The sequence below is a fragment of the Nannobrachium achirus genome (genome assembly GCF_963921795.1).
Source record: "Nannobrachium achirus genome assembly, chromosome: 13".
NCBI lineage: Eukaryota > Metazoa > Chordata > Actinopteri > Myctophiformes > Myctophidae > Nannobrachium > Nannobrachium achirus.
This window is the reverse complement of record NC_137833.1, coordinates 23,230,120-23,242,359: the sequence shown is the minus strand read 5'-3', so window position 1 is coordinate 23,242,359 and position 12,240 is coordinate 23,230,120. Positions and strand designations below refer to the sequence as shown.

Below are 12,240 nucleotides of genomic sequence, written 5' to 3'. Positions count from 1 at the left end.
ATCAAAACCAAGGGTAAGTGGGAGATTCGAGATACAGTAACTACTCCCACCTCCTCCCCCACCCGGAATCACGTGACTGACGACAGCTCTGGTCCTGATGCTGCTGCTGTCACCGTGATCCATTGGGAGCTGTTAAACACAAATTGTTGACCTATTGAATAATGTGACTCCTGAGATCGCTGTCTTGCAGATTCGGGAAAGTCGGTGCTGGTGACAGTTTTGCAGCCTATTTAGTTTGTGGCTAGTCAGTCAAGTGACAAGTCACATTCTGATGGTAGACTATTTGTGGTTTACCATTACTGGCTAGGTTACAAACGATTGAATTAAAGGCCTTATTATATTATAACTGCTTATTATTAATTGCCAATTATGAAATGCTATTTTATTCCCCTCAGGATTAGATCTTGCTGTTGCCTTTTTTGTGACAAAGAATGATAAAAAGAACGAAAATACTCAAAGTGAAGACATGAAAGTCTCAAGCGGCAAACCGAACAGCGACCTCTTGAGTCATATATTTCGACGGGTCACCAATTCCCCTGTGTTTTAGTTATATGGCAGCGCCTATGTTTGCACCGCGTCGCCAGGCGCGTCGTCGCTTTGTCGTGAAACTCGGAAATTCCCCCCCTCCCATCTTCAGACTGCCATTTAAAAAGCCTAGCAGCAGCCCAACCTTTCTGGTAAAACTGGAACATCACAAACAGCTCCGTGGCGTGGGGTTATTAACCTAAACTATGTAGCCTGAGACGCAAACACGCTGATTTGAAAACAGAGGTCGGACGGAGGACGGACGGACCGGGTGTTTTAAATGGGAAACCTGATGGGTGGTTGGCGCTACAAGGAGCCCAGCACTGTGGAGGAATGCGACTCGACGTGGGGGTCGGACTCGGAGAGCGAAGAGCAGGAGGACAGCGGCGTCTCCGAGTCCCTCAGTCCGTCCGAGATGGGTCGCTACGCCGCGGAGCCGGGCGACATGTCCCCGCAGGTACTTTACAATAGAAGAATGCGTTTTGGGGAGGCGACACCGACACATAACTATATAACGTGACAGTGACACACACCCACCATGCCTGAGTAGTAGTAGTGCAGGCAGCATGGCACCTGCAACGCACATTTACTGACAATAACACCAGGAAGAGGAAACAGATGGAGCTGCTGCTAGATACAGCCATGGATACAGCATGCTGCATGTCCATCCATAGACAAACAGATTTTTACTGTAGCAGTAGCATTATAAAAAGACAATACTGTGTATTCACTATTCAAATGAGGCTGTTGTCCTAATGTATTGGAAACTTATTTTATTCCCATTTCCTATAGGCCTACGTGAGTATCCTCGTGGATAGAGATAGAGCATTCAGGTTTATTACTACTAGGCTGTCGTTACTGCAGTTTCTTCAGGATATGATATAAATATTTCACAATGATCAAAGTTATTTTTAGACTGTAGGCTGAGCTTGAAGTCCATGGAGTCTTTTATTTGTATGTAGGCACATGTTAATGTGTAACTGAAGAGTATTTGCCCTATCAACACAGACATAGTGTTCCTTTCGATTTCTATTCCTTTCAATATTGAAAACTTTAATCTTAGTTTAACAAGCAATTCTTTACTCTGTCTTATACTGTTTATACTCTTTTCTGCATTATACTTGGTGATATAGTGTCTGATGATCAAGTCAAACTTTACTTGTGTGTAAGATATTTGCTACATCTTCTCAATTATTAGATTAATCCAAAAAACAAGTCAAAAGAAAAACCACTAAGAAGATAATAGAATGAAAGGAATTTGAGTTGAAACAAGGACAGATACAGTCATATTTGGTCTGCATGTCTCAGAGGCCTACCAAAAGAAGTAGTGACCCACATTTTGACCCCTAAGGATCCATTTGCACACTCTCAGAGTTAAATTAACACTCAGGACTTTGCAGTGAGATCTAGTTTCTGATGTCGCTTTTAGCGATAGGACGGCAGGGATAATGCACAGAGTGAAATGTCCTCTTTTTACAGAGAAATAACACTGTAGGTAAAGACAGCCATTGACCTTAAAGCAGGTTGTGTTCCATGAAATGAACTCTCTCTCTCTCTCTCTCTCTCTCTCTCTCTCTCTCTCTCTCTCTCTCTCTTTCTCTCTCTCTCTCTCTCTCTCAGCTGACAGACTCTCCGGAGTCTGCTCCTAAATTGAAGAGAAGTTTCTACGCTGCCAGAGATCTCTACAAATACCGCCACAGCTACCCGGTACACACACACACACACACACACACACACACACACACACACACACACACACACACACACACACACACACACACACACACACACATACACACACACACACACACAAATCTGAATAGACTTTATTGTTGCATCACAGGTTTACTGGTGTAAAGACTTAAGGACATGGGCAAACATCTTTTTTGTGCAAACTCCGTCATTTGTAGTTTTCAGGGAAGGCAGAGAGACACCTGATACATGCGTTATCATATCCTTGGGATGGGACCATCCCAAGGGAGGATAACACGGAAATCGGCTGAGAGAGAAGCCAAGCAAGGAGAAAACAGAGGAAAGATTCAGGTCTAAAGGAAAACCAAAGATATATGTACCTCTAAACATATACCATAAAAAAAATAGGCATGTACATGAGCTCAGACATTATGTGCAGGTTAAAAAAGATGGCAGCAGTTACAGTACATGAGGTACAAAAAGAAAAAAAAAATGCATCGGTTGGTCCAGGTACAGGTGGAAGCTACTGTAGTCCAACTGATAAACATTGACTACAACAGTTCCCCACATAGTAACCCTAATCGTAACTCTCACCGCTACATGTCTAACCGTGTGTGTGTGTGTGTGTGTGTGTGTGTGTGTGTGTGTGTGTGTGTGTGTGTGTGTGTGTGTGTGTGTGTGTGTGTGTGTGTGTGTGTGTGTGTGTGTGTGTGTGTCCAGAACTGCAAACCGTCCCATCATCCCAATGAATATCGTAACCTACGCTTTTACCTGAACAAGATCCCTCTTGTGCCAGATGGTAAGAGAACATGCACGCACACATGAGCACACACACACACACACACACACACACATACACACACACACACACACACACACACACATTGTATCTTTGCCTGGATTGAACTCCCCAAGACACAATGTACGCTGACATCTTCACATACTGTAGCAGACAACAGTATTGGTTGGGGGCTTTGTGTGTTTTGTTCAGCTACGGTCATGTTCAAACAGGAGTGGCTGTTGGATGATCCAGAGTTTAAACCTGCTGACTCAAAACAACTGGCACACTTCATCATATATACACAGAAACAAATGCACACGCATGCATGTACCCTACATGTACTGTACACTGAACACGCACATACACAGGTTGATTCAATAACTGTTAGTGAATCCTCTTATATGGAATAATAAGTTGTCAGACACATATTCACATATTTCTGTTATTATACGGTTGAGATCCAGTTGTTAACTAGACCGATTCCCTTACCTTAGCAATGCCCAGTACCAAAGTCTTAACCTGAGAAACAGGTCCAGCATCATTTTCTCATTCTGAAGGATTTTTGTCTTTCTTTTCTTTTTAGGACATTTGATCCTCGTTAGAATGGATGTACAATACATTGCAATACATTCAACGACTCCCATGTGGTCTTGGAGACCTATAGTAGAACAATACTAGTTTTCATTCTAGTCCTCTAATTGTCGAATCATTTTACAGAATACAAGACTAGCCGTAGCCTAGGTTCACTGAACCAGAGGTGAGAACCACTGTTATAACAATGTGTATTTTCTTAGGTATCTATGTAGAGGAGATTTTGACCAAGTGGAGAGGAGACTATGACAAACTGGAGCACAATCACACCTACATTCAGTGGTAAGACACCTCTAACCAAATATCCCTCTGTCCATCTCTGTCTCAATTGATTCCTCCTGCTCTGTCTGTCCATTTGTGTACATGCACACTAATGCATTGATCTGATTTCCAAAATCAAAGTATTAAGCAAAACCCAATGAACTACTTTTCAAACTGGCATCCTTATTTTGGGCATGTCATTACAGGTGGAAATTGTCAAACAGAATTGTAAAAAAGTATAAATAAAAAAATGAAAATAACAGATAAGTTTGCAACGCATCACAGGGCTCTCTCTCTCTCTCTCTCTCTCTCTCTCTCTCTCTCTCTCTCTCTCCAACTTAGCAGACACTCTTATCCAGAGTGACTTGTAAGTGCCAGATCAGAATAAGCCGATTAAGCATGAACTCTAGTCTACAAACAACACGGTAGATAATCATACAAGTACTGCAAAGAAAAGATTAACTGGCTTAAGACACTAGGATACCAGGTAAACAAAGAATCTTGCTTCTGTCTAAATTACATGGCATCTAAATAACATTCTGTAGGCCTACGTTTGTCAAGAAAAACAAATGTAAGTAACAAAAAACACGAGTGACCAAGATAAAGTATATCTGAATCGTAAACTACCATCAATCAAAAGTAGGTGTCTCTGTATCGGTCTGTCTCTCTGTCCTCATACATGCCTGCATGTGCACTCGTTCCAGTACTGTGTAGAATACTATAAAGACATTACACAGCATGTCGGATGTATTATCTGAACGTAAGCAGCTCAGATGGCGATGAGCACCAACTGTGTTGGCCGCTGCTCGAGCCTGGCGTTCTCAGAGGACAGCGCATATGGAGGGGAGAGTTTGCTTTGTCACATAACAACTCAGAGCTCAATCACACCACCAGATCTCACACATAAGCTGTCTGTCAGCACACACACACACACACACACACACACACACACACACACACACACACACACACACACACACACAGTTTCACAGCCTGTTTTCCTCTAACTCTCTCATCTCTATCACTCCCTTCTGTTTTCTCACTCACTTTCACACCATGGTTCTTGAGATTATTCTGTCTGTCTGTCTGTCTGTCTGTCTGTCTGTCTGTCTGTCTGTCTGTCTGTCTAACCCCATTCTTCTTCTTTCACGCTTACAGTTCTCTTCATTATATTTGCATCATGGCATTTAGGTCCACACAGCAGTGGAATCAATTCTTTAAATGAACCAAACAAACAGACAGGACTGTTTGGTGAGGAGAGAAAGTGAGCGAGAGAGGAAAGTGAGAGAGATGGATTGATTGATTGATTGAGTATTTTATTAGACAAAAATGGAGAACAGTACAATTATAGTCAATCCTAGTATAGTCAAATCTCAAATATGTCCTTTTTACGTTGGAAGTCCTTGGTAATCAATTCATGGACATAACAAATAGCAAGCAAAAAAAAAATCATTCAAAAATCTTCGCAGTTATAAAAACGCTATATGTACAAGGTAGGGGAAACCTGGAGAGATCTAAATGACAAGATGGCAACTTATGGATGAATATGAAATATAATGTGACATAATGTGTGTGTTATACATGCAGGCTTTTCCCATTAAGAGAACAAGGGCTCAACTTCTATGCTCAAGAACTGACTCAGGATGAGATCAAAGTAAGACAGACACCAACGTGAGCGCACAAACACGCACGCACGCACACACACGCACACACTCTCTCTAGTGACTGTGTATCTCACAGTGGAGTTTTTATGTTCTGCTCCATCAGGAATTCCAAAGCACTCGGGAAGCCAAGCGTCGATTCCTAGCCGCCTACTCACTCATGCTGGACTTCTACGGCATCAAGCTCCTGGATAAAAGTGGGAATGTCGCCCGTGCTTCCAACTGGCAGGACCGCTTTCAGCACCTCAATGAGTAAGTGGTGCACTCGAACATGCATGCACGCGCACACACACACACACACACACACACACACACACACACACACACACACACACACACACACTGTACCACTCACACTGCATGTGCTGAACAACCATACACGTGTTCTTTGTTTGTAAAGGTGTGCCCTTATGATAAGCAAATAAATGCTGTGGTTAAGGGAGGCTTCTTCCAAATTAGGCTTCTTCCAAATTAGGCAAAAATAAAATCCTTCCTTTCAGCCAACGACCTAGAAAAAGTGATTCATGCCCTTGTCACGTCCCGTCTGGATTACTGAAACTCTCGCTACATAGAGGTTGCTAACTCTTCCTTCTCGCGGCTCCAGCTTGTACAGAACGCTGCCGCCAGACTTCTGACTGGCACCCATAAGCGGGACCAAATAAGCCCTATATATACCTCCCTCCATTGGCTACCAGTCAGATTTAGAACACATTTTAAAATCCTTCTATTTGCTTTTAACGCACTAAATGGATTAGAAAGCACTAAATGGACTACTGAACTACTGGGCCCCCATGACAGCACCAGGCCAATGAGAGCCTCTGACCAGAGTTCTTCTCAAAGTCCCAAGCACCCAGTTAAAGCAAAAGGTCGACCAAGCTTTTCCATGGTTGGTCCAAAACTCCACCGCACCGACGTCGGCCGCGGAAGGCTCTGGATAACCTCTCTTGTTTATTTTTTAGGTTGTTTTTATCATGTTGTACAGCACTTTGGTCAACCTTGTTGTTTTATTAATACATTTGACTTGACTTGAACAAGTCTATTCCATTCCCACTGGGAATGTACTTAATTGTCACATTCTCCCTCTGAAAACAGTACAATTCCTTAGACATCAGGTAATGCAAGTTTAGCTGAGAATGTCTCTCTCTTCTAACAGGGTAGAGTCCCGCTATGACTACAACACCTCCTGAGGCCAGATACTTCCTGCTATAATGGCCTAAAGCAAAAACAGAGGCCAACAAATCTCACCGAGACTATCATTACAACCATTGTGGTTTCTACGCTGCTGTCAGAAAAAAAAGCCTGTCACCTGACACCTGAAAGTCACATTTCTGTAGCAGCATAAAAATCCAAACAGGAACTATTTTTTAACTTGAGTTCCCTTCTGATGCATTGTGGCTCCCAGACAACTCTAAAGCTTTTGTGTCATTACCTAAAAAATGAAAATGAAAAAGGAACTATTCTTTAAGCCCTTCTGTTTCCATTATAAGACTTAAGGCTCTTTTCCACCGGCAGCGATAACGATGACGATAACGATTTAAAAAAGTGGGTTTTCAATTGAAGTGGATCGGCAGCATCCACTCAACACCGATAAAGACAACGATAGCCGACAACTACATCGTTAGGATCAACAACGATGTGGTTAAGATCACAGTGATATGGAACTGGGTCTCTGACAAACGGCTTGCGATGCGCTCTGCGCGAGCGGCTGTTAATTGGTGCCTCTTCACATTGATGTCCGATAACTTTATCGGACATCAATGTGCAGGCATAATTATCACTGTGATATTTTATGGCTATCGTCATCGTTATCACTGCCGGTGGAAAAGGGCCTTAAGCTGAAGTTTTTACTCCACAGTTGCAGCACAACTACTGTATATGTAGGCCACAGAACATTTAGAAACCATGTGTTGGGGGAAAGAATGCTTTAAATCTACTGTTCTTTCTCCCAATTTCATTGGAAAGCTTATTTTTCCATCCATAGTTTTAGAGCAGTGTTGAGTCTGGGTTGGGGCTGGGGTTTCCTTGTGTCATAGGCTCAACTGACAGAAGTAGGAGTCTGCCTGCCTGCCCTGATGACCCCTGGGGGTCCCCAGTCCCCACTTTGAGAACCATCGGTTTAGGCTAGCTTTAGTGAATATAACACAATGTAAACCACAAAGATGTTACTCGCCACCTCATCTCTGCCCCTCTCTGTCTTCCTAGGTCACAGCACAACTACCTGCGGATCACTCGGATCCTCAAGTCTTTAGGAGAGCTGGGCTATGAGGCCTTCAAAGCCCCGCTGGTCCGCCTCCTCCTGGAGGAGTCCCTGTGCCACTCTACGCTGCCCAACATGCAGCACAGTGCCCTGGAGTACTACGTCTACACCATCCGCCTGCCCGCCAGCCGTAGGCGGCTGCTCCGCTTCGCTCGCCAGCACTACCGCCCTGCCCACGCCTTCCTCTGGGGTCCTCCGACCAAGAAACGTGGGGCTGGTGGCAATGATGGAGGGGGAGGTGGCAGTGTTGGTGCCGGTAGTAGTGGCATCAGAGCCCCGGCTTCGACCCCAGAGCCACAGCGGAAGGGGGAAGCGGTGACGGGGGCCACAGCTTCCTCTCGCAGTGTCGTGACAAGATCACCTATCCAGGACTTGGTGGCGGCCAGGGCAGAGGGGACCGAATGTGTATCACTGGGATCCAACCTCACTGGATTGGAAGGGGCGCTGATCATAGCGGGAGCGAGGGATGGGAGGAACGAGTACCACGATATGGTTCATTTGTAGTGCTGCTGGAGTAGGGAGTGTGGGGTGGGCGTTTTGTTTTCTCCATTCTTCTGCAAACATTCAGTGGTTCTCAATTGGTGGTTTCGGACCCCAAGTGAGTTGTAAGACATTTTGTCAGGTTTACTGACAGTGTCAGTGGGTTGCAAATTCTTGGCTGCCATTAAATGTAGTTCGCGATGCGAAACCAGTTGAGTAGAACTGAAGTAAAAACTAGAAATTGTTGTTCATTGGCTTTTTTGGTAAAAGCCTTGTCCATACAGTACGTACTATTACGCTTATCTATTGTGGTTTAAGTCGGGAGGACTTTGGGACAGACCGTAGCGAGCACAGCTAGCTTTGTACAGTGTTGTGCAAACGTGTGTGAAAAGGAGATTCTTTTCATTATTATTAAATCAATAAGAGAGAAATAAGTGGAGGATCAGAGTGAAAGGATTGAAGTAATTGACAAGGTAGGGAGATAGGGGGTTTAGTTTGAAATACATGTGTTGAGTTTGATTTCTAGTAGTACTGTAGGTCGCACAATCCGATATCACTCGTCACTGAGCAGACAGTGGTCGGTTTTCTGTCAATTGTACAGAACTGTAGCGCCAAGAAGAATCTGTTTGTTGGCTTAGTCAGTAGTATCATAATGGCCCACGACTGTTTAGCAGTACCACACAAACTGATTGGACTTGAACTAAGGACACAACTATCTGATTGGCCGTGGCTGTGCCGCATCCTGCACTTTTCTTTTGTAATTCAAATGTTTGACAATCTCCGTCTTCCTGCTGATATTGCTCTTGGCTGCCATGGGTCACTGATCCATAAGTTCCAGTCTTAAATCTGCCGACAGTGGTGTGTTCAGGAACCTGCCACCTCCTGGAGATGTCCATTTGGGCTTTCCTTTTAGCTCAGGCTGTTGTACAGTACAAGTGCAACCCTGTAATGTCTTATCAACTAGCTAGTTGTCAACCAAACAACTAGTTTGTGTCTTTTACATAGCAAATTCCCATGTTAATTAAACTCTTACGGGTCCATTTAGTTACATTTGTACGGATTGACACAGGGTTTTGCTATGTAACTTCACAAAAAGAGATTTCAGCCGTTCAATTTCAATCAAACCATGTTGAGGACAGAGAAAAATGCAAAGCGATGTTTACAAAGGCTACTTATTACTATATAAAGGGTCTATGCAGGGAAAATGTGACATTTTTACCAAGCTACTGTAGCTTATAGCTAGCAAAAAAGAATGAAGGGAAAAAAAGTGCTTTCTGAAGATTTTCATCATTTCTGTTTGTGGTGTCAAGAGCTGAGTACAGTTTCCTTGAAATTATAAGCCATTCTGTGTGTGTGTGTGTGTGAGGGAGTTGGACTGGGATTTAGACAGTTACTTCCTCGTCCTGATTCACAGATCTTATTGGATAAGGGCCAATAGTTGTGCAAACATATCATTGGCCAATGATACACATACAGGGTCAAATCCTGTGTTCATGACCTGTAAGGGTCCATTTAGTTGCATTTGTCCACTCAGATTTAGATTAAGATTTGACTGTGTACATGTTGCTCCCTAGCCAAGGTTATCTGAGATAATTGTAAAATGAGCTTTTCAGGTGAATTGTGTAATAATGTGGGCTCAAATATTCAACTTATAATGTTTGTGTGTATGTGTGCACATATGCACATCTAATATTCTTAAGTGCCTATTTTGTATTATTTATTGGTTTACTGTATGCAGTAAGGACTGTCTTTCTTGACAGATTGTATCTATCACGTGTTTTTCGTACATTTCTTTTTTAATATATATACAGTATATATGGTGGATTATAAATAGATATGAATACTCATCCTAAAGCCTTCAGTATTATTTATAAGAATCCAAATATACAACCATACAGAAAAACTCACCTGGTACAGCAGAAACATAATGTTAATTTAAAAATATATGTATGATATTGTAGAGAAACAGCAGATGCACTACCGTACATGTTAATTGTATCCTGTTTTTGTTATCTCCAGTACTTATTCAAGAAAGTGGACCGAAAACAGTTTGAAATGTACTATACAATAGGGCTCGGTTGTGCCACCATTTGGCCACAATAGAACATTATATCCATCCGTCACTGTTGTATCCACTGTCCATATATATTATGTATGAATTAGGCACTGGCACAGTACTGTACATTCCCTTCACCGAGAATACAATCACTGCATTCATACTTTTATATTGATGCTTGAGAGTGACTTCCTGATATTGTCATTCTAGCACTTGAAGTCTCTAGACAGGACCTTAGCTAGAGGGGGATGGGGGGTTTAGTAGAGTACATCCTGATCTATGTGAAGCTCAGCCCACCCCATCTGCTTCCGTTGCACACGTAAACATCAACACACACACTGCATGTGTGCGTATGACGATTTAGATCTACATCCACTTCACATTTCTACACTCACTGCACACACACACACTGCACAAACTATTTTTTGCCCTTACTGTATCTCAGTCTGTGTATGCGTGCGTGCGTGCGTGCATGCGTGTGTGTGTGTGTGTGTGTGTGTGTGTGTGTTCACCAACAGACATACAGTGGCTCCTCTCATTGTTTTATACATGTACCGGTATATGTGTGTGTTTTTTTTAAAACGATGATCTGTGATACATTCATGATGACTAATCCATTAATCAATTAAAACAGAACAAAATAAATGTGTATTTGTTATTCTGAAACAATGAAAAGGTTAGAATCAGAATAAGACTTTAAAGCACAATATACTGTATATGTTTTTAAGATTTTTTGGGCTTTTCTGCCTTTATTGATAGTACACAGTAGAGAGGCAACAGGGATAGAGACATGGAGTGACACGCAGTAAAGGTCATCCGGCTCAGCAGGGGTGGACTGGGCATCTTGCATACCGGACATATGCCCGGTGGGCCGACTATACAAGTGGGCCTGTGTTTTCTATTTTTACTAAGTGGAGGGGGCCAATCCTGCACCCGGCCCACATGATTGTCTATCATCTGAATACTGGCCTAGTAGCCCAATCACAGGCTAGTCCAGCAGCACCCCTTTAAAGCACAATTAAATTAACTGGGTTTTGTAAATGTGCAGAATCCTTGTTCACATTCATTTGTTTGCTAAAGGTGTAAGACCTGTTTCACATTGCAATATAAATCAATGACTTATGGATGGTTAATGTATTATCCGTTTTTAATCTATGTAGAGTAGAGTTATCATGGCAACATATCTACACAACCCAAACCTTTGACCAGGTTTATTTGTGCTTAAGTATACTTTCACACATCCAAGGAGTTGACTCTGGGTGTACTTACATACTACGCAGTAGTAGAAACAAACAGCTGCAACAAAACAATGAGGTTAAATTCAAGCAAAAATGAGAGAATGGTTATAATACATTACATAAATTATGTAGTGGATAAATGTGTAGCTGTTGCACAGTTAAATGGTATAGCCTACATGATACTGTGCAACATCACAGTTGACAACAGGGACCCAGTTGTGTGTATAATAAATATTAAATATGTACAAATGGTTGAATGTACAGCTATTGCACAATAAATGGGTATGTACTGTATGTATACATACATGTAGGCTACAACTATTCTGACACACAGTGTTACTGTATGTGTGTACAGTACATACAGAACTGAAGGAGACAGGAGGATGTTTTAACCACGTCTTAAACCTTCCACAGACACATCTCACTGCTTTGGATCCTACAGGCTACAGCAGGTGTTTGTGGCTGTGACCGACCAGCCTCACTCTTCTTCTCACTAAACCCCCTCATACAGATACAGATGTGGGAACAGGGGTGTCGCAGCAAATTCTGGGCCCTGGGTACAAGGATTCACTGCGGGCCCCCCATGAATGTTCTTCATAGGGAGGATAACTATGTTTCTATGTCAGTGGTGCTCAAAATGTCAAGGACCCCCAAAATGATATGTATTTTTTGGCCACGGACCCCTATCTCAAAATATT

At 42.7% G+C, this 12,240-nt stretch overlaps 1 protein-coding gene across 1 annotated transcript; it reads left to right on the top strand.

Annotated features, from left to right (window-relative positions):
- The first annotated feature begins 684 nt into the window (after nucleotides 1-684).
- On the top strand, nucleotides 685-10,596 carry ogfrl1 (opioid growth factor receptor-like 1). The gene is made up of 7 exons (XM_080739716.1): nucleotides 685-982; nucleotides 2,146-2,232; nucleotides 2,938-3,016; nucleotides 3,793-3,871; nucleotides 5,438-5,504; nucleotides 5,618-5,763; nucleotides 7,714-10,596. The coding sequence occupies exons 1-7, from the start codon at nucleotides 806-808 to the stop codon at nucleotides 8,270-8,272; spliced, it is 1,194 nt and encodes a 397-aa protein (XP_080595842.1). The 5' UTR covers nucleotides 685-805; the 3' UTR covers nucleotides 8,273-10,596.
- Nucleotides 10,597-12,240: the final 1,644 nt, after the last annotated feature.